At 38.0% G+C, this 24,043-nt stretch overlaps 1 protein-coding gene across 1 annotated transcript in view; it reads right to left on the bottom strand.

The window, feature by feature from the left end:
- HELZ2 (helicase with zinc finger 2) overlaps nt 1-24,043 on the bottom strand; it is a 1,911,095-nt gene that overhangs the window by 65,538 nt on the left and 1,821,514 nt on the right. Inside the window, exon 18 of the mRNA XM_044089861.1 lies at nt 22,306-22,473. Coding sequence (XP_043945796.1) covers nt 22,306-22,473 — 168 coding nt within the window. The remainder of the gene's footprint in view (nt 1-22,305; nt 22,474-24,043) is intronic.

The raw sequence follows: 24,043 nt of genomic DNA on the forward strand, positions 1-24,043 counted from the left end.
CAAAGGACAGTATACAGTTATCATTATAGGCACAGGGTTCTGGTGTGGGAGAAAAATCAGGGCAAGACTAACATCAAAAGAGTAAGTGTGAATGTTTCAATTGTATTATCTACATTAAAGTCCTGCAGTATACACACTGGTATTGTCCTCCATGTCAGAAACATCATCAGTGATTCTGTCTGAATCCCCGACTGAGGTTTTTGGTGATTTCTGGCAGTGGAGAAACTCATCAGCACCTTCCCCTGCAGCCATATGTTCCCAGCCAATTTCACAGGCCCTACATATCATGTACATTATTATGACCCTGGCCCTAGGTCAGGTTTATTGATATGTGTGGACCACACCTCTGACATCATTTACATAGTCGAACCCCCCCCCCCCAGTATGGTCACAGGACTTCCCACCTTTCCTTCTTTCTAAGAGGAAAGAGCTATGTCAACTTAGTGCTTGGATGATAACTTCATTTTCTGCAGCACTGTTTGGCATTTTACAGTTTACAGATGTCTTGAGCACCATACATGAGCTGATAATTAAACGAAATGTATAGTACACAATGATGAAACAAGTGATTACCAAAAATTTATGTATGAATGTGTCCATCCATCCTGTATGAAATAATTAAAAAATTAAGGCTCCATATTAGAACACAAAAGGAAATGCAGTCCTCTCAAAAAAGAAAAAGAAAGGAAATGCAAGTGCATAGGTTACTTAAGGAGAACAGCAGCTGTTTAACTGGATAGTACATTGCAGCATTAATCAAAGCAACATTCACTTTAGGAGTACAAATAGCTAAAAGTATTCTTGGATGTCCACATTTTTTAGGTGGTCAGTTATATATCAGAGGCTTAGTACATTTGTAAGTTACAAATGTCAACCCCCTGACTTTGTTAGTAAGTGATGCAACACTCTTCTGCAATGATTTGCCAGATGGACATAGAAAATGCTCCATAACATCATGTTACATTTTAAACAAACCTCTGTAATGCACTAAATAACTGATACACATGCTTATCCCATCAGCAAGGGACAAACCATGCATACACTTAGCTATTGGTGTATTGTGAAATGCAATCCTTCAGTAAGGTTGAAATAGAGCACTCTGTAAAAAACAGCAACTTACTTTTGAATCAAGTTGGTTGTGACACTAGAAACATATTCTGCAAGCAATTACCAGCATGCAGCTCTCTGGATAAATAGTTTCCCCTACCACGATAAAATTTACTTGCCTGCATGATTACCTTGATATAGTGCAGATGCAAAATCTACACGAAGCACAGAGAATGTAAACGTGGTGTAAGGACCTACTCAATTGCATGCACATGCTTTAGCTTTGCAAGGACCAGCACTGAAAAGTGCTACCTTCTAACTGCTTGCGAGTGTGAATGATTGGTCTGACTACAGTATCAATCCAGGCAGTTATAACTACCACTGAATGACCTAGGAGAACAAAATTCCTAACATTTATATGAATTGTTTATGACAGTATCTGCCACTGAATACAATTGTGTCTGCAGTTCTAATGAAGTAGATTACTCATTGAAACATGTATCTGCTGCAAGGCAAAGCTCATAGTCTTGTTAGAGAAGCATAGATCTGGAAATGATGTTTATAACATAAAGATAAGTTAACAGGTGCAGTGTTCAAATTTCTTATTTTATATTGTGTGAGGAAACAGTATCTTTGCTATTGCCAGTATCATTGACATCCACACATCTAATTGCAAATTACGCAGGACAATGGTCAAGATTTTCTTCTGTAATGCCAATTGATACTATGTCACATATTTGTAGCCTCCTTTTTATCTTCACAGAATACTGTATTTTGTGAATGTCCTTGTGTCCTGTGGTTCTAATCCAGAGATGGGAATGTTTGAATGAACATAATGATGTTTAATGAGCATATGTTCATGTTGAAACACAACAATGTTGAGGAAATATAAAAATTATACATTTTAACTACCTGTTTCATAATGTCTACTCTACTTCAGTAACTTTTTTTCTTCTCTTCATTACTTGCATGCTGTTTGGCATTGCACACTCTGGACTGGCAGCAGTATCTAACAGTGTACTACATTTTACTGTCTAAGGGAAAAAGTGAAAAATTTAATTAATGTTTCCTTCTGTAGCTCAAACAATCCTGGTAGTGGTGCTCGGACATGAGTACTCTGGATAGTACAGTGAACTCAGCGAAGAAAAAGCAAGTATTGCATTACTTTTTTTGTGGCACAAGGTATAAGTTCAGTGATCTTTTCTCAGTGTTGCTAATAACATGTGAGCTGTTGTCTGTTCACTTTCACATTCTTTGGCATTAACTACAGTTCTGATTACTTGTGTCAGAAATATAATTTGTGATGCATCAAGGAGATGAGAGAAGAAAGAGATTATCACTATAGCATATTCCTTGCTCTGGTTATTGCTACATACATCCTATGCTTGAATTAAGTTTTACTTTCAGCTTTTTTTCTCTATTTTTTTATAATACCATTTGCATTTGCACTCCACTTGGCAGTGCACAAACTTGGTTCACTGTCTGTGGAAAAAAGTGAAAAAAGTTAACTTAGGATGCCTTCTGTGGCATAAACCAGCCTGGTGGTGGTGTGTGGTCATAAGCACTAAGTGAATAAATTCATCCTGTCAAATAACTTTCCCTGTGGCAGAAGGTGCAAGTGCAGTGATCATAAAGTTCATAGGTAGTTACTAGGCTATCAGACCAATGGCATAAGTAAATCTAACCAAAATTGTCTTGGCTTTCGCCACCCGTGTAGATTAAATTCCTGACCCTCTATTGAGCAGAGCCACAGATGTGATTCCAGGGGTGCATTTCCTATTACCCATCCACTCATCAAGGTTTTTCTTGAAGAGTGCTAATGATGAGCTCTGCTTGATGTAGATGGAAATTTTGTTCAAGAATCTATCCCTCCAGCATGTCCTATTTATTGATGTGATGAGGTTTAGGTCCCTAGAGCATGGAGCTCAGGGCGATTGGGATTTTTTTAAGTGGAGCATGTCCATTAATTCTGGGTTTGACATAGCTTTGTATGTCAGACAGAGATCTCCTCGGAGTAAGCAGTATGCAACCGAGTAGAGTTAGAGTTTCTTGAGCCAGTTGGCATAGGACAACTGTTTGAGGCCAGCAATCCGCTTGGTGAGGTACTTTTGGGGCCTCTCCAGTTGTTGCAGGTGTCTTGTGAGGTACATCCCAAATGGGGCATTGCACTCAATGAGGGATCTGATAAGTGATGAGGAGAGGGGGACAATGACTTCCTTTTTTCTAGATGCGAACCATTTGTGATTAGGTGTGCCATGTAGAAAGATTTTCTGACCACTGTGGCTATGTGATTGTCAAAGGAGAGGTTACTATCCACTTGGGTCCCAAGGTCTCTTACCATACTTTCTGTGTTAAGTGGACTTCTCCCTATTTGGTAATTCAGGGGTGCCATGTTTTTACCAAAGGGATGACAGTGCACTTTTTGGCATTTAGTTTGAGGCCATGGTTTTGGTACCAGATATCCGTATTGGTGAGGCCCTTTTGCAGGATGTCTATGTCGGTAGGGGAATCAATTATGGCACCCAGTTTGCAGTAATCTGCGAACTTGGTTAGCCATAGACCCTCAATGTTTGCTTGCACTTCGGAGAAGTATATAGCAAACAGGAGAGATCCCAAGACTGAACCTTGGGGCACTCCACTTGTCACTACTTTGGAGTCGGATCTGGAGTCTGCAACTTTCACTATGTGGATTCTATCAATGAGCTAGTTGGCCACCCATCTCATGATGTAAGGGTTTATGTTAAGGTTGGTGAGTTTATCTATGAGACCTGAATGGGGGATAGTATCAAAGGCTTTAGTGAGGTCCAGGTAGGCTGTATGAACCACCTTGCCTTTGTCTATGGCCTTGGTAACTGTTTCGAAGAAGTCTACCAGGTTTAGGAGACAAGATTGACCCTTTACAAATCCAAACTGGGTAGCATCCTAAGTTTGGAGGTTACCAATGTATTTGTTTATGAGTTCAATGATGATATGCTCCATGGCCTTGCAGACCAGGCTTGTCAGACTGATAGGCTGATAGTTCCCGGGGTCAGTGGTGGCTCCCCGTTTGTGGAATGGGATAACCGTTGCTGTCCACCATTCAGTGAGCACATAGCCTGTGATGAGGCTGTAATTGAACACAGAGTTTAGGTGGGGGGGCTAGTTCATTTTGGAGTTCATGTAAGACGCAGTCTTGGATGTTGTATGGTCCCATGGGCGCCATGTTTTTGGCTTTTGAGAGTGCCATTTTTACCTGCGTGTTTGTGGTTAACGGTGCCCTACAATCATTTGGTATAGTTATAGGCCCTTTGGGGGGGGTGAGAGGGGAGTAAAGTTAGCATTGAACTTATCTGCCAAGATGTTGGCAATATCAATTGGCTCTGTATAGTTTGTGCCATTCTGCTGTAGCTCAGTGCAGATCTGGGTGTTGCATGGAGATTCTTGACATAGCTAAAGAATGCCTGTGGTTGTCTTTGGAATCCATGGCAATGTTTTTTTCAAAATTCACTTTGGAGTATTTTATGAGGGATCTTAGCTTCTTACTGAGGCTCATCAGGGAGGTCCTCCATTGAGGGGTTTTTACTCTCTTTTGCAACAGTTTCTTCCTTCTGTTGTAGAGTCTGTTAATGGCAGGGGACCACCAGATTGGCTTCCTTTTTTTGGAGGATAGCGTCTTGTTTTTTTTAGGGATAGCATGATCCATGCACTCATGTAGGTGTTTGTAGAGTGCTTTTGTATAGGATTCATCAGTCATGACTGTATTATTCATCTGCAGGGGCATTGCAAAGTTAGCCACTTCTGTTTTGAGTAGCATGAAGTTTGCTTTGGAGAAATTTTTTACTATGGCTTCCTTGTGTGGAGGTGGGGTCGGGATGTGGATATCTAGGATGATTAGCTTATGGTCTGATCTAACCAGCGAGGAGTTGATCTTGGGCGCTGAGCACCGTTCACCCATGTTGGTAATGACCAAGTCCAGAATATTGTTGCCCCTGGTGGGGGAGTTGACAAGTTGATCCATGGCATTAGAGTTTATAAATTCCAGGAATCATTGAGCAAGGGGATTAGTACAAGAGTAGTTTTCCCAGTTTATGTTCAGGTAATTGAAATTGCCCATTATTAGGGTATTTGGTTGGACCCTCATTTTTCCATTGTCTCCAGGAATGAAGAGTGTGGGTCCTGGGTCATGGTGGGTGATCTATAACATGCTACAATTTGGAATGCATTTTTGCCCAGGGTTAGTTGCACTTGGATGATCTCAGAGGCATTGTGTTTTGCAACTAGCCTGGAGGTGTGGGTATCCTTGATGAATATGGACATACCTCTACCCTTAGTGTTTCAGTCCTGGTTTTGTGGCCGAAACGTGTTTTATGAATTATAGTCTGGTAGTGCTGGGGTGCTCTTGGGAGCCTTGAACCAGGTCTCAGTCACTGCACAGATATCGATGTTCTCCAATTTAAGGAGTGCCTCAAGTGAGTGCATTTTGAGGTTTAGACTCCTGGCATTGAGCAGCATTGCCCTCAGTTTTTTTGTCACTTGTAGTTCTTACAGTGGTGGGTTTGTCTTTTGAGCCTTGCCTAAAAAAGGCACTATGGGGGTGTCAACAGCCTTGGCCAATATCAAGAATCTCAGGGGGGACAGGTGCAGGCCATCTTTGGTGAAGCATCGTGGCCTGTCAAGCATGTCATCCCAGGCAGACAGGTACTGGATCCCCTTTGAATGACACCAGAAGCTTAGCCAATTGCTGAAGTTGATCATTAAATCCTTATGCTGTGATAGAATTCTTGGTGAAGGCAAGATGCTACTCAGGGCTAGGGTCATACCTGCCTGGGCTACAAGATCTGAGAGCTCTTCCATGTCTCTTTTCATGTAGTCCAAGGTGGTATGTCTCAGGTCATTCACACCAACATGTGCAATGACAGTCATATTTGTACTTGCTTTGCAACGACATCTGAAGCAGGGTTTGATTCCTGTTGACAGATACTTTTACTCAGGGGGTCAGAATGTCATTCGTTACAACACTTTGATTAGGAATGTCACAGTAAATGCACATGAGTATCACAACTGAGTTTATTGCAAGAAATGTATCATTACTGTTTACTACAGAAGTTCCATATGTTGTTGTTGTTTGTCTTTCGGCTTTCTCCCGGTAAGGGGTCGCCACAGCGGAACTCCGGTCCATTAATGATTGGCAGTAGATTTTTATGAAATGCCAAGGTGCCAGCTTGATGCCCATCATTCAACGTAGGCATGCCCATTTACGCACACATGTCTTTCGAATGTTACCCAACCATGGGGAGGACATGCAGACTCCACACAGAAGGCACTCCCAAGCCAAGCCGAGAATCGAACGGGAGAACCTCTTGCTGTGAGGTAACAACGCTACTGCTGTACCACCATGGAATACTACAGAAGTTCCATATAATGTGCATAAATTATGTTAGACATGACAATGCTGACACTTAATATAGACTGCGCATACATAGGTCTCATATGATCAGTGTTTTTATTCTAATGATTGAGTTCTCACATATAATAAGTATGTGTTTATAACAGTATGTGTTACAAAGTATGTACGTAACCTAACTCACCGTGTCTTACTCATGTCATGCAGCTGCATGCATCTGAGATGTATTTACAAACACAAACACTGCTTTTTATATAAAACTGCAGTCCCATGATTACATAAAGTCACATACAGGTATCTCTTAAGTATTTGTACATTCAGTCTTAAATTAGTATACCACTAATTACCATGTTTATAAGTTAGTTCCCCTGTGGCAGTGACAGTTCATCAGCTAAGTTTAAGATTTTATCCTGTTTTACTGCTGGGTTCAGTTCCCAGGTGATACTACTCAGTCTTACCAACATCTAACTTTCAACATACCAATATAGTCACAAGTCATATTATCTTTATTCTAAACAACCATGATTTCATCTAACACCATAAAGCATGTAAGGATTTAACACTGGAACATGTCTCAATATTTTGAACATCGCACATGACCAAATCTCAATGATGACAGTTCTAAGGGTGAGGACTAGATTCTCACTTTTCTCAAGCTGGCTGCACCTCTGAGGTTCCTTACCTGTCCCCAATTATGGTATCTCCCAAGACTTTATGTATGCATCTTGCATGTTCTGTACATCTGTGCCTGCTAACTAACCTAGCCTACTTAACTACCTGGCCCTCTCATAACTAAGCACCTTTCCCAATATTCCTATCTCTCTAAAGGAAAAAAAGAGCAACTGTCCCACAAAAATGCACCTATTCACAGCTCTCCATTCACCTATGTGTCATTTTGACGCACTTAATTTGGTACAATTGGCCACAGAACATTATTCTGTTGTTGTGGTGACTCCAAAGTCATGAACTTTTGTGTACAATACTACAGTTATGCTGTGAAGAGGTGAATAACTATGGTGCTCTCCCACCACTCTCCTTTCTTTCCCCTGTGTCCTACTCTCTGCTTGCCATCCCCATTTTCTCCACTGTCCTATCAACTCTTTTTTCATATGTTTATTCTGGTCAAAAAATGAAATCACTCACAATGCACATGTCCAGAAATGTCCCATGGAAATCCCTTCCCTTTTTGTCCTCAGCATTTGTGTAGAGGTTGGCATCGCACTCCTATGCTGAATGACATGGAATGCCACTCATCTACCTGTGACAGGTAAGTAAAGCCTTGATGTAAAATGTGCTGTGTCTACTTCCACTGAGTAGAATACATTTAATTTTGGACACAGTTTCCTCTGTACTTTATCCCATTTTTAACAGAATCATCCTCTCTACAATACACCAATATGTTCATCCTGTCAAAAGTGCACTCTCTCTCCTTAAAAGTCTGACTTCTCCTGTGGTGCTTGTGACTACTACCATGTTCTCTAGATTGTGTAACTAGATAGGTAAGAGGTGTGACTGCAATATCAGATACATAAAGGTTCCTGAAGAGACATTCTATAGCAACCTCCAGTCAGGGTGACAATTTAACCTAGGTGATTATTCTACCATCCTCTTATCCCAGTTTTACCACAAACATCTGTGCAACCCAATAATGAGGCTGTCCTGTCAAAAGTGCACTCTTTTCCAATAAGAGTTAGACTTTTCCTGTGGCACTGAAGCCATTACTATGTTCTTTTGATTGTGTAACTGGTTAGGTAGGTGGTTCAAATTTGACAGAGGTGAAATTGGGTAACTGTGTGGTTCTAGTGTCATGAGAATAAGGCTTCAACAACAGAGGGGCTCTATCACTTCCACTCAGTAGAAAACTTTAACTTTTGGACACCCCTCCCTCTGCAGTTTATCCTACTTTTAACACAAACTTCTTATCGGCAATGCACTGATGAGGTCATCCTGTCAAAAGTGCCCTTTCCCTCCTTAAGATTCAGACTTCTCCTGTGGCACTTGTATCTAATATTGTGCTCTCTACACTGTGCAACTAGAAAGGTAGAATGTTTAAATTTCACAGTAGGGAATGTGTGCATGGCTTCAATGTCAGTTATGTATAGCTTCCTGAATGGATGTACTGTATAAACTTCCAGACAGCAGAAGATTTTAAGATGGGAGGGGATGCCCCAATCCCATTATCCCACTTTTACCATAAACATCACTTCTCCATTCCACTGATGAGGTCAGCATGTCAAAATTGCACAGTGTGCTCATGCCACCTGGACTTCTCCTGTGGCACTTGCAGTTAATTCTGTGTTGTATAACTTATGAAAATAGATGGGTAGGGGGTTCATATCCAACACTGGCTAATTAATGTCAGTGTGTGTATTGTTATGTAGAATTGTGTCCATAACAATACTTGATATGTAAACTTACACTTATGAGATGCATTTTCCCGGGCAGTGGATTACCCTATAGATTTGCATTACCCCAGGCAATAAACAGTTTTGAAATACATCATGCTATAAAAAATGAACCACATCACAGTCATCATATGAGTTACCATGTGGTGCTGGCTGTTGATACTGTGCTCTCTATACTGCTTAAGTACAGAGGGAGGAGGTTTGAATCCAGCAATGATTGACTGCTGTTTGTTGGTGTTTGCCTGTAATGCTGTGTAGAGAAGGCTTCTAATGCATGTAGCTGTGTAGTGTTACTGTGCACTTCAACCAGATTCATACATTTTTAGAACACCAACGTATGAAAGAATGGTGATGTCATCCATTCAAATGTGCAGTGTCATAACTGTAAAAGAACACCTCTTGTGGCACTTGCAGTTCAGGCAGTGATCTGTATTTTGTGATCTTTTGTCTGTTCAAATCCAGCCCTTACTTTTGAGACTCACTTGGGTCACTATGTCTGCGAATGTGCAGATAGGTAACAATGCTGTCAGCCAGCTATCTGCTGTGTACATGTATGGATGGGGATTCCTATTAGAGTGAGTCTGCTCCTTTTTCACACAGAATTTCTTTCTTTGATAATGATCATGCCATGGGATGACATTTGGCTTTCCCATGAAAACTACTATGTCTTTTACTGTGGCATGAGGATATGATACTATGTTCTGTATGCTGGTGCCTCATTAAAGCATGTGTTCAAATCTATGATTATCTGCACATTGTGCCTAATTGCCATTCTCCTATCACAGTGATGACTATATTACTCATAACATATGTCTAGGTATACCTAGCAGCAGGCACCATTGTGTGAGAAATGCACACATAGCAACAGTATTTTGAAGAAATGACAGGCACACATGTCCCTTGCAACCATAAAATGATGTCTCAGCTTCAAAGACCAAAATATCTCACAACTGTAACAGCAGTGGCACCATGGCACATTTATTCTTCCCAATATCATGTAGCTTCTGTCATCACATAGTCAGGTGTTCAAAACCCACATGGAATAACTGTAAGTACTGCATGTCGTAATGGTGTTATGCATGAATAACTTCCACAGGTATTATAATGTGTAGAATCACAGTGTGAGAAATCACCCACCCCAAACCCTTTTATATAATGCAGATTGCAAAACAATCTTATGATGAAATGACTTCACATAAGTAGAGTCTCACAGATTTGTTATCACTTCTACTGTGATGCATGATTCATACACATGCTTATAATCAATGGGCTTACATAGCTTGCTGTTCAATTCCAGCCAAAGGTAGCATTCTATGAATATACTTATAACACACAAACAACATTGCCTGAAGTTATTATTCTCAATTGTTATTATTAATAAACATAATATACATGTTTGTATTGTTTACATCCTGTTAAAGCAGTGTTCCCTGTAATGTCTTGAGAGCATGACCAGTATAATCCTGTATTAGATGTGCTCCATTTAAACATACATTGAACTACTAGAATATCATCAGATCCATGTTGTCATTTGACACTTGTGCATTTTGATTGCATTATATTACTGTTTATGATGCACATGTATATAAAATAAATGCTTGTCTAAGATATGTGTCAGTGTAATATAAATCCATATCTATGTCCAGTGATAAATGTTAAAACATGTCCCTTCCAGCTGTGTGTGACACAGCTGCTGTATGGCTCATAACTTGTTTATATAGGATGGACGGATAAATACAGCACTACAGTCAACTGTATGTGACTGGCTCCTAATGTATCCACTATCCTTGCTATTATCTCAGCTGGGCATGTTATCATTGTTAATATTACATTTACCCCCTTTCTGACTGTGTTGCATTGTCTCTCTGTTTTTAAGTTGTGTACATGAGTAAATACTTGTAAACAGGATTATTTATCATTATAAATAATATGTCTTTCTATTAAAAAATATTTCTTTGTGGCATTATCACATTTGAATGCATTAACTGAGTACATTTTTCCCCCTCCCCTCCCCTCCACTCATAATTATTCTCTGTTCACATCACATTCTGTGTGCATTCTCCCATTTTCACGTCCCCTACATCTAACTTCTTATACATGTGCCGTTACTTCATATAAGATGTCCTCATGTGTTTGTATAATATGTTTGCCTACAGATAAGTATTGTTTACATTGTGTGTTCATGGTCCTAACACCATTTTATGGATATGTACTGCAGAGTCTCTAAACCACAGTTCCATAAGAAAAACAATTCCACTCAGAAGCTGAAAGAAACATTTGATTTTAGCACTTTTGTTTTAAAAAATCCAAAACTTCTTCAGGTAAAACAGTGAAAATGTTATTTATTCCTATTCAGTTTATGGAAGTACAAGCATGTAATTAAGTCCTTCTTGTGTAAGCTCTGTGAAGGGGGCAATGGTTAAGCATTATCTCCTCAAAAAATGTGCCCTAGTAAGTGATAACTTCAGAACAATCCAACATCTGCAAACAGTGAGATGATGTTATGGACATGCCACACCTTCAACACAATGTGATGGTCTCAGGAACCTGCCAAATCATGTTGCACACCTCACTGACACGTCACCCCAGCCCTGTGTTGTGATGACTAGCTCAGGGAATACATCACACTGCCTCCAGTGAGATGAATGGAAAGATATACTAACCTTGATGCTGACTGCAATGACTCAAAGTGGTTGCCACGGTCTATACTGCAATATAAAGAGCTTAGATCTATGCCACCTTTCCCCCATAATGTAATGACCTCAGAGATACTCCATCCTTGGCAACAAATGGGATGGATGAGCCTGTCATTTTGCAAAACTAACTTTTTTGAGTATCAGGTCATCACCTTAAACTCATTTAAAGGTTAGGTTTTGAAAACAAAACTGATTTTTCTGATTTTCCACAGCATAAATAAACAAGGCCTGGGGCTGAGTAACTTCATAATAATAATAATAATAACAATAATGCAGTACTCATTTTTGTTTAAAAAAACATATTCCATTACTCTTAGGTCTGTGTGACTTCAGAATTAGTATTTTTAAGTTGATGACAGTTTCATAAACATGCTATATATCATTGTGGTTGGTTGTGTCTTTCGTTTATTTCCCGGTTACGGGTCGCCACAGTGGAACTCCGTTCCGCTAATGATTGGCAGTAGATTTTTACGTGCTGAGTTGCCGGCCCTGACGCACAACCTTCAACGAAGGTACGCTTATTCATGCATGTATCCAGCTATATATCATTGTGGTGAATACAGAAATATATCACCGGAGCCACTGCAATATGATGACCTCAGCTCATTACCACCTATGTGGTGTAGAAGTCAAATGTCTAGCAGCCTGCACATCCCTGAATTACAGAGCATTTTCTGAAAAATTAGCTTAAAAGCATAATATAAACAAATATATTTTTTGAGCAAAAAAAGCTATTAAAACTCTAAAAATAGCAAAGTTATCAGTAAGAAGTATTTTTTATAGTGGTAATAGTTGCATTGGTCATGTTTCTACATGTATACATATATATATATATATATATATATATATATATATATATATATATATATATACACACACATATATATATATATAATCTATATATATATAGATAGATTATATATATCTATATCTATATAAAATATATAAAATAACGTACACAAAAGTATATTTTTTGCTAAACTTTGACAAATCGTTATGTCTTGAGAACTGTATGACCAAAACATACTGTTTGAACTCTTTTGTTAACCAGAGTCACACTTTCACATAGAAGCAATAAATTCCTCTCTGAGAACATATTTATTGAGATATTTTCAGAAATAGGAAATCATACGCTTGACTGCATAATTAGGAATATAAATAACACTGAGTATTTATCAAAATGTGCAGCTTATGCTACAAATATCAGACAGTTTTAACTATCTATAAAGTTTCACCTAATGCCAAACAATAGTTTGTAAGTCATTTGGTTTTTGAAGTACATATGGAAACACTGTTTATTTTCATAATTACTAACAACTACTAATGTCTCCAGTATAGTGCAATATAAATGGAGATTGACAATTCATTTTTCTGTGTCCCACCATGATATTTAGCACCAAACTTCTCAATAGCATGTTGGTCGCTGTTACAAAAATATAAGCATAAGTATGAAAATATGAACAGTAAGAGCTAAACAGGGATTCATTTCTCCACTGCAGGACAACTTACATTAACAATCTAAGTGCCATTTTGCTAATAAATCATTGTCCTTTATAATACTGTGTATTATTTGATGGTAAGTCACTTTGTTATAAAAAACAGCCCCCAAAAGATTTGGATGCCATAAGGAGTGCAAGGTATTAGCTGGAACTATACAAAAAGGTATTATAGGTTTGAGTGAGTTAAGAAAATAGCATCCCTGCCTCACAGTATGACGTTCTCACGAATATGCTATCCTGCTCTTACCTTAAAGGGAATATATGGGCATGGGGACAATATGTGAATGCCTGAAATAAACAGACAGTCTTGTGATGAATGAATTCCTGAGGTGGGGGAAATGAGCTATATGGTAAATGGTAGATCTGTGAGGCAAGGAACAAATGGGCATAAATGCGTAATATGGACAGTAGTTGGAACACTGAGGCTCAGAAGTTGGTGGGACGAGAGGCAGTAGCAAAAAGCAACAGTACCACTGTAGGTACAGCCCAGAATGAAAGAGAAAGGATGACACACCTTAGAAGAATTATGAAGTTCACTAAGGAAGAGGCAGACTCAGATGAAGTCATTGCAAATATGATCAAAATGTTGGGTGCATTGGCCAGCACAGTGGCAAGGTGGGGAAAAAGCCATTCTCGCAGTTAGGGTTCATCTAAGCATTCCCTGTAGGGAAGCATGTTCCACAGAGGGGAGTATCCCTTGGATATAACAGGAAAACAGAGAGGTAGGTCATATTTTAGGTGCCTTTCTGGCTTCAGCCTTATAATGAACATAGTTCAGGGGACTGTGGTAGCCAGAAAGAATTAAATAGAAGGGGAACAAATAGTCAAATAGTTGCTGAGTCCACTATGGTAGAAATGTCTCCTGATAATATTCATCTTAGTTTGGAGAGAGTGAGGCATATCCTAGATGACTTGAAAATAATTGTTGTAGTGCCAATGTACAAGTTTAAAGGGAGGTATGCAACTCCTTTCACACTGCATGAAAGCGCTGAAGAAAGTGACTGATAAATAAATATGCAGAGCAGTACAAAGTGAGATAGGATTCAGATCAGGATGTAGTACAACAACCTGAAGTTCACAGAGAGAAAGAGAGTGAGGAAAAAGCTGGGGATGAGGAAAGGAGCATAACTGGGCATTCATTAACTTGGAAAAACATACAACAAGGTCCCAAGAAAGATGATTTGGGTGGTAATGCAATCATCTAAAGGCCCAGAAACATTGGTAGAAATAAGTATAGGCTCTGTGCAAGAATTCAGTGACAAAAGCACAAAATATTCAGATTCACAGAGGAGTTCCCAGTGGGAGTGGGAGTATCAAGTTTCGGTTCTGGGCTCACTCCAGTTCAAACTGGTGGTAGATTACATCAGCAAACAGATCAACAAAGCTACTACATGCAGATAATGTGGCACTACAAGCAGATTCTGAACAGGGACTTCAGCAAATGATAGTGGACTAAAATCCAAAACTGAGGGTACATGTAATGAAACGGAGTACTGACAAGAGAGTGGTCAAAGCAGCAAATGTGGTGAATGAATAAAAGATGAAAACTGGGAGAAGGAGAAAACATTGAAGCAGATTAACAGCTTTCAAATATCTGGGAAGTGTGATAGAAGAGAAGAGAAATCTGAATGAAGAGATCGGTGCTCCATTCATCGGTGCTGCAGTCAATTGGAACAAAGTGTAAAGGGTAGTGTGTAACAAAAGAATGCAAAACAGAGGTGTGACCAATGCTTCTGTATGGAACAAAAATGTGAGAAATGAAGGCAGCGCAGCTGAGGATGTTCAAGGGGATGGAAATGAAGTATCTGAGATGGGTAACAGGATCACACTGTGGGGTAAATGAAAAAATAAAGACATCAAAGTTGAAGCCAAAGTAACTCCCAGTTGCAAAGAACAGATAATGATGGTTTGGTCACATGTGCAGAAAAAGCAGAAGACAATTTACTAAATTAGATTTGGGAGAGTGCAACACAAGATGTGTACATCTAGTTAAGAGATGGATGGACTGCATAAGAGAAGATTTATGCCAGTCAGGCATGACTGCTGAAGGAGGTAGGAGAATGACTCTGAACTGAGATAGGTAGCAACAGCAGATGCAACATGCCAGCAATCTAAGAATATGCAAATTGGGGGTTGCTAATGACAATGATAAAGGTAAATTAAGAACAACTTTACTCCTGAATTATTATACTGAATTCCTCTATAACCTTGTGGCTTGAGCTTTCATAGCATTTTGAGTCTACGGGATATGTTTTGCATCAATTAAGAGACCTCCAAATATATCTCATTAGGATGATCATGGACACATCTACTAACAAAACCAAACACCCTTGCAATGTTTTGGGAATTGTATTTAAATATACAGGGTTTTGATGAAAAATGTGAAACTCAGTGTAAGTGTTAAGAGAATAATATGCAGAGAACACCTAATACAGGATGTTGGGGGACACAAGCCACTAAAAACTCTTTTATGTATAGCATTAAAGTGTTGTGGAAACAGTATGCACATTTGTCACAAGAAGCCTCCATGCTGCAGATATTCTAAATATGTTTTGAAGTGGATGCCTATAACACCAAGTGCTGAGACCTTACAGACAGCCAAAATGAATCTGAGTGAAGAATAATTAAGTTAATGTTCTTGAATGAATCCTTCAGTCTCTAGAAGATTACTAGGTAGTGATTATTCCTACAGTGGGACTCCCCACGAGTTGTGTGACCCCAAAATGTATATAACCCAATATACAGCTTACGTTAGGTTATACCAACCTGCAAATTTGCTTTTGCTGGCCAATGAACTTCAGGACTTTGAACCCCTCCTACTGGTAATGCTATTGTATAACCACATTAATATAGCAGCAAACTGTACATCATCAAAACGTGCTGTAGCTGAATTAATCCTACAAACAGCAAGGCTTTGCAATACAATGCTAATAGCAAATTCTGAAAAATCTCATTAAACTCTGTGGAGGTGCAGAAAAATATCACAGGTAAAATTCAACATTTATTAGTGAACGTTCTGGTAAATTTTATTTTTCTCCTTATCATACTCTGTGTTGTTAATGTAGTCCATCTCAGCTAATATTGTATAGCTATATATCTCATTACTTCTTTTTTTGCCAAAAACATTTTTATTTTGTTTTCAATTACAAACATACGCAAATGTACATATAACAAATACAATAGAACAATAACAAAACTAATTACAGTATTTACATTCATCCATGATAAACAATCATTTTATCCATGAGAAGTTATCACTATTTGTTCAAAAGATTTTCCATTTTTTGCCATGCTATTTTTTTATGAGTAATATTGTGAATTCTATAACAAATGGTTTGCAGTTCTTTTTTACAAACATTTGCTAAATTAATAAAATTGTTAAACATCAAATCATGTTTACTTTTCCAATTCAAAGTAATAACTTTTCTGGCAATTGCAAGATTTGACCAAAGTAACTGAATCTGAGAATTAGGTATTACATTAGGTATAGGAACATTGAATATGATTAGTGAGTTAGAAATATGACAGTTATCAGACTATAAAGTATTTAAAAAATATCTGAAGTCTTTCCAGTATTGAACATTTCTACATTCAATGAACACGTGAACCCTGTTAGCCTCTAGTAATTCTATCACATTTCCAACATTTACTTTCACTGTTTTTGAGTATAAGATTTATTTTATGTGGAGTATAGAGACTCCTATTCATAAATTTCCATGTATACAATCTCCAATATAATGAAGAAGAGGTACTATAAATAGAATTCAATAACAATTTTTTGGATTCATCATATATTTGTTCTCCATTAATCTTTACATAGTAATTCCAAAAATCTGAGTCAAACTTTAGAGCGTCTTCTCTTAGTATCTTACAGATAGGTGAGATACTTAATTTTTGATTATCTGTCTTTTCAAGACACCTAATAAAAAGTTGAATCAAACTAGGTATAGAGTCAGTCTCTAGGTTGATTGATACTCTCATTTTGTTTTCTGTAAACTGCCATAATGAGTGTATAAACAGCCAACTGTCTTGACTATTATCAAAACTACATACAAGAGAGTTTAGTGGTTTAATACTCTTATTTTCAATAAATTGATGCCAGAATATCAAGTTATTTTCCTTTAATTTTTGCATCGCTTTGATGCTGAAAGAATCTAGGCAATCAAGGGAGTATGCTATAGGGAATATAAGAAATAGAAATTGTTTAATGTTGTAATTACAATCAATTATATTTTTAAAGTTATTAAATATTTGATTAATGCCATAAGAAAAATGATCAAACTTATTAAATAAACAAAATTCATGTAAAAGTCAATGAACTCTACTTATTCCATATTATTCCTTAAACTGATTTTCTATAGTTCTGATATCAGTTATATGAATCTCATGTATTATTTTCCAGCCAGATATATAGGTAGGTATGATCCAGTGTAATATTACATTAATTATAACTGATTTGGAATAAAGATCTAAGCTAGGGAATGCTATCCCATTACTGTTCCAAGCTTTAATTTATATGCAATCCTAGGTTGTAAGGGGAACCATAAAAATCTAAGTAGCATGCAAGCTATTTTTTTTAAATAAGTTTTTGGGAGGGGGTAGTATCAATGATTATATATAAAACAAAATTTTAGGTAAAATTATCATTTTAATTAAAGAGAGCCTAACCTCCATTGTGAAGAACATTTTATTCCATCTTTTGATTAGTTCACTTCTTCTTCTGGCTTTTTCCCAGTTAGGGGGTGTCACAGTGGATCACCTGTCCTCTCATGACTGGCAGTGGAGTTTTATGTTGTCGAGTTGCCAGCCCACCACCCAACCTTCCACAGAAGGCACACTCATGCACTTATGCCTAGGGCCAATTTAGAGTGTCCAATCCACCTACAGCATGTCTTTGGGATGTGGGAGGAAACCGGAGCACCCGGAGGAAACCCACACGACCACAGGGAGGACATGCAGACTCCGCTCAGAAGGCACCCTAGCCGATGATCAAACCAGAGAACCTCTTTTTGTGAGGCAGCAACGCTAACTGCTGCACCACCATGGCCACCCTCCTTTTGATTAGTTCACTAATGGTGGTTATTAAATTATTGTAGTTTAGTTTAACAGACTCTTTCCATGTACTCTTTAAACTGACACCCAAATATTCTAAACATTCTCCCAATTAAACAGGCTATTCTCTCTTAGGTTTTTGTTGATCTTTTTGTTAATTAGTAATGTTTTGGATTTATTATGATTAAATTTAAGCCCTGAAATTCTTTCAAATTTATAACATCATGCAAAGAACCATCAATATCACCCAATATTAACAACATATTATATCTCAATACTTCTGAGATACTACGCTTAAAGTTCCATTTTTTTAACTAATACATAGCTTCAGAAGCTGCCCGAATTAATATAGTACAATCCTACATGGTGCAATTTACTTCAAGTGTTAAATTCTTGGGGTCAGAATTCAGACCATTTTAAAGATATTTCACTACCTAGTTTAGATTCTCCACCACCTCTTCCAATTACAGTCTGAATTTTTGGAAACTTGAAACACTGAATTAGGGTCTTCAGCAATATACCTCTTGAGGATACATACCAGCAGAGAAACACTTTATGCATGGCAGGCATGCATTTGGCATATGAATGTGTTGGCAGACTTTCAAAGGTTCGCACATGGGTCTGTGGAGTATGTCAGATTTACTGCCATTAAAATCATGTAAAGCTCTACAGCTCTTTTGTTCTAGAACATCACCATGTAACTTCAGTTCAGAACACACACACATAATATGCGTGTGCAGATCATTAGTTCTAGAAACTTCTTGTAATTTGAACTCTACAAAATACACTCAGTTGGATCTAGAACCTCTCTGTCTAGTGTCAGTTATTCAAAACATACACTATTAGTTCAAGTTCCCCTCTATTTAGCACAATGCACGTAATTGGTTCATCCAATTTAGCTTCATTACCCAAAATCCAATCAACAGCTCTCAAAATTCTCATTAATATATATATATATATATATATATATATATATATATATATATATATATATATATATATATATATATATATATATATATATATATATTGTGTTATTTCACTCCATTGTACAGCCCCATGTGACCATGATTACAAAAAACATGGGTTGAATTTATCTTCCATAAAAGCACTTTCTGCATCAAAACATTTTCATATTTGGCCTGCATCTCAAAAAAGTAATAATGGTATTCAGAGGATATGACAGCAGGCATGACAAGTGATTAGAGTGACGACTTCTCCATCATGCTTGAATTTCCTCTCAGTGGGACACTGACAACAGATTTCCCATTAATCTCAGTGAAATGCACAGTTTTGTCAAATCCTTTTTTGGCATACCATAGAGTAAACAAAGCTCATTTCTTTTTATACTGTTAATCTGGAAAATGGCCTGTTTCCAGTCTACAGTTATGATTTCCCTTGTGTGATATCTTCATTGGTCAGGTTGGACCACAAAGCTGTCTCCTTTGAAATAAATATTAAGCCTAGAACCTCAACTAATCCTGAAACATTTAAAAAATATTCCAAAGGCTAACTACCTCCTACTAAGCAACAGTCTAGCAAAATTCTAAGCCTTCCCATAGACCTGAGAACACAGTTGCCTATGTGGAATTGTTCATCCTGTACAATCATGTAAATAGCTGCAGACAGACAGCTGTACCTATTGAAAATAAGCATAGATCAACATCCAAAAAAGCTGCCCTGGTGAAATCCCAGTATAAATATGTTGCACAACAAAAGAAAGACAATCATTTCCCTTCGCAGGAAGGGCATTGCCGAACAAGGTAAAAAGTCCTCATCAATCTGAACAAAAATGTCAGTGCACTAATCAAGTTCACCAAAACAAAATTTGAAATAAAAAACAATCTCTCAAACTATAGTTATAAGGCTTTCTTCATATATTTCCACAACCTTAAAGTCAATATCCAATAATGTGTAGAACTAGTGGTGAATGGAACAACCTATATGGAGCCATAGAACATAGAGAATCTTCTGGATGACAAATGTAGCTCCACTTTTACCCTTAGCCCCTCTCCACCACCGGTCACCTCTCCCACAAAATAGTCTCAGCATTTATCCACCAACTATCACAAAGGAGAAGGTCCTCACTGTGCTCTCTATTGCCAAGGACACTGCTTCAGTGTGCCCTGGTAATATCTCAAGATGAAACATGCTATTCAGGGGGCATCCTGAATAGCATGAGACATGACCCACCAGGCCTGCTAGAATCTCTGTTTAACTATAGCCACCAGGCAGGCTTCATGTCAAATGAATGCAGGACTGCAAAGGTTATCCCTCTACATAAAGTGGGGCCTTACACAGACCTGGGGATCTACAGTCCTGTAAGTCTGACTATTCTCATATGCAAGGCCATGGAAAGAATTATTATGGATTTGATAAAAGATGACATTGGAAACCTATAGGCACAGGGCCCTACCCAACTCAGATATTATCAAATGCAGGTCATGCCTACTTAACCTGGAGGATTTATTTAAAAAGGTAAGTAAAGCTATGGATGGGGACAAAACAGTGCACACTGCTTATCTCAACATGGCCAAGACCTTCATCACAATATCTCACTCATTGTAGATAAACTTAGAAAATTAGGCATAAACCCATATGCTACCCGATGAAAGCCGGCTCACTGATAGGTCACAAGAAGTTAGGATAGGGGAATCCACCTCCATAAAGAGGCCATTCACACAGAGATTGGTGCTGGGGCCTCTCCTCTGAAGTCAAGGTAAATGACAAGGACCACTGGCTGACCAAGTTTGCAGATGACTGAAAACTAGTCATGGTCATTAAATTCCCCAAAGAGATTCCTTCAAGAGGACCTGATGCAGACAAACAGCTGGTGCCAGAGCCATGAGCTAAAACTCAGTGTGAAAAATATGCATTACAGTACCCTTTGGAGAGACTGTCACCTCTTGAAATTACCATATTGATAATACACCCCTATAAGTAGACCTAGTGGTCAGGCATCTGGAAATGCATGTTGACTGTAACCTGACATCTGGTCACCATGTGACTACATTGCACAACTTATCAGTAATGGCATGGAATCCAAGTCCAAGGAGATCACTGTTCCACTGTACTCTGCCCTCATCAGAATAATCACTGAATACAACACACCCTTCATCATGTACCTGACCAGGTACTTGAAACAGCTTGAAAGACCACAGATGGTCATCACAAAAGGACGGCAGGAAGTAAGCAAGTCCTATGCAAACCATCCCAAAACCCTGTCCCTGTACTTGCTCTCCTAAAGACTGCTGCAAAACGATCTGTGCCAGTCCTATAAGGCATCCTCTGGTCCTACACTGATGGATTTGTTGCATACCCACAAAACAAATAGCATCAAAAATACCTTTTCTAAGGACCTAAGCCTTGTCTAGTACATAACCAGGACATGTTGGAAGGACAGGTATCTGTCTGAAAATTACTCCTTCTCTGGAACAGGCTTTCCATCCATGTGAAGCACAGCTCATCTCTAATCATTTTCAACCCTGTTCAAAAGTAAGTTGGATCAATGGATGGGAAATTGCAAATTTACCCCTAGTTTAGCACCTGTGTCCCTAATGGACATGGGCAGCCTGTGAACGCTTGATGAGTACAAGCCTATTTTGTAACCATAACAGTCCTTTGGGTATTGACATATAAGCAATATTTTGGTAAATATGGGGTAAGTTTGGCTGGGCTTAAATGGCTCTTGGGTCGATACCCTAGTAACGAACAACTAACTTATGAATACCTTTAAGGTACATTAACAGAAGGCCTAACTGACTTGATGTATGTAATGATGTTGTATCTCATCTGTATACTTACATGACTTTCTGCAATAGGGTTACCACCTGTCCCACTTTGCGAGGGACAGTCCCTCTTTGGGGAGTTCTGTCCTGCGAAAAAAATCAAATAATGGCAAATGTCCTGACATTTTAGGACAAACATATTTCTAAGTTTTCTTTAATAGTTGCATAAAACAGTTATTTTCTATCTGAAATGCCTACATGTTATATGAAATACCACAAGAAACTCAAATGCTACAAGAATAAGCTTTTATTTTGGCAAAAAAGTGAAGTTCTATATTTTGTCCTGCAAAATCTGACATTTCTACAAAAAATTTCCTACTTTGGGTATTTGAAAAGGTGGCAACCCTATTCTGCAACTGGAAGCTGTATCCTATAAAAAATAAAGAATAAGTGTTTCCATCATTTTCCTGAATGCAGTTTTCAAGTAATACTTACCAACAATACACAGTCCCTCTTTAGCTCGTGTAATTGCCACATTCACAATGTTTGGATCAATAACAAATCCAAGGTTTTTTCTAAGCCAGCGTTTAGTGGGATTTACTTCCACTTCAGTGCGGGTAGAAGAACGGACTGTGGACAGTATCACATACCTCCATTCACTGCCTGCAGAAAAATATTAGATTATGAACATAAGCATACAGAGAATTGTACTCGTACTCAAAATGGAAACATTTAAAAACATAGCTTTTCTCAGCTGCTTATTATAATTTTTTTACTTATTACTTTCATCGATTACTAATCTTCTGAATGTTACATTTAATATAAAAAGTACTGAATTGCACTTTTAGGAGGATATCTATTGTCACAATGCTGCCATCTGTTTGTTGCCATGGCAAATATTATAATGTTATAAATAAAAGATAGAAGCACATTTTGCACAGTTCTTCTAAAAGGGCTTTTTAGAATACAACCTGTGCTTACTTGTGGTAGTCATGTGAGGCACATCAAATTTGCAAACATATTTTCAGGCACGACCATTAAAGGTTTCAAAGGAAAATGTAATGGACATATTACAATTTCAAAAGAAGCAAAATAAATTAAACATAGCATCTTTTTCATTTTTTATTTATTGACATTGAAAGTCAGACTGAGTCAAGGTACCCATTTTCAGTAGAGGCCTGGGAGAAAAGCTTCACTTAGAAATCAAAAGGTATACATAAAATATAGTTATATCAAAATGATCACATGTTAAGTTTCACAAAAAATGCAATGCTCCTTTGTACTGGATATAGGTTAGTACTAGGGTAAATGCCCTTGTGGGCCATTGTAAGCTCAGCCAATTACCCCATGTGATAATCAAACCCTGCATCTTGCATTTATAAGGTGAACACCTTAACCATTATGCCAACCTCCCAACCCTGACATAGAAATAAAAACAAACATGCAAAAAGAATATGCAATTAAAGTCCAACTGCTGAAGATTACAGTCATATGAATTTTAGCACGTTTTGGCTTATTATCCCATAGTGGTGCAGACTATACATATATATATATATATATATATATATAGATATAGATATACACAAGAGAATATATAAATGTAATAGTATAAATAAGAAACCAGATGTCAGGTAGGGGAGAATATTCTAGGTGGTGTCTAATAAAGAAATGGAAAGTTAAGCCAGGAGTAGAGCAGGAGAAGAACCGAGATTTAGAAAAATACTCTTTTAGTAAGTGTTTAAAGGCATGTGGGTTAGAGATGAATTAATAGACAGTAGAGAAGAATTCTGTATTTTGGCAATGGAGCAAGTATAAAGACTATGGTCAGGGGATTTTTTTTGTGGTTTGTAGAAGCTATTGTTTTTTGTTTAGATTGGAGTGGTCTGTTTGAGTGGTAGGTATGTAGAATAGAATGATCAGTCAAACCACGATCCGCTGCAATGAAGGTTATCCAAAGTAGGCACAGTGAGCAGGTAGCAGTTGATAAATAAAACGGGTTTATTGTCTAGTAAGTAAGTCACCAACAACGAACATCAACGACCAAACAAACAAATTGCTTTAGATATAAAGTGCAAACATTAAGCGCTTTCGTCTCCACACCGGGAGACCTCGTCAGAATAACTTTACAAAAAATCAGGTTTGCCTTATATACATCTTGTTCTGCCTCATTAATCAATTAGTTTATCAATTAACTAAATTGATGGTGTATTACAATCTTATTTAAGCAGAGTTA

Source organism: Protopterus annectens, chromosome 12.part0, assembly GCF_019279795.1.
Source record: "Protopterus annectens isolate FY-2018-M chromosome 12.part0, PAN1.0, whole genome shotgun sequence".
NCBI lineage: Eukaryota > Metazoa > Chordata > Ceratodontiformes > Protopteridae > Protopterus > Protopterus annectens.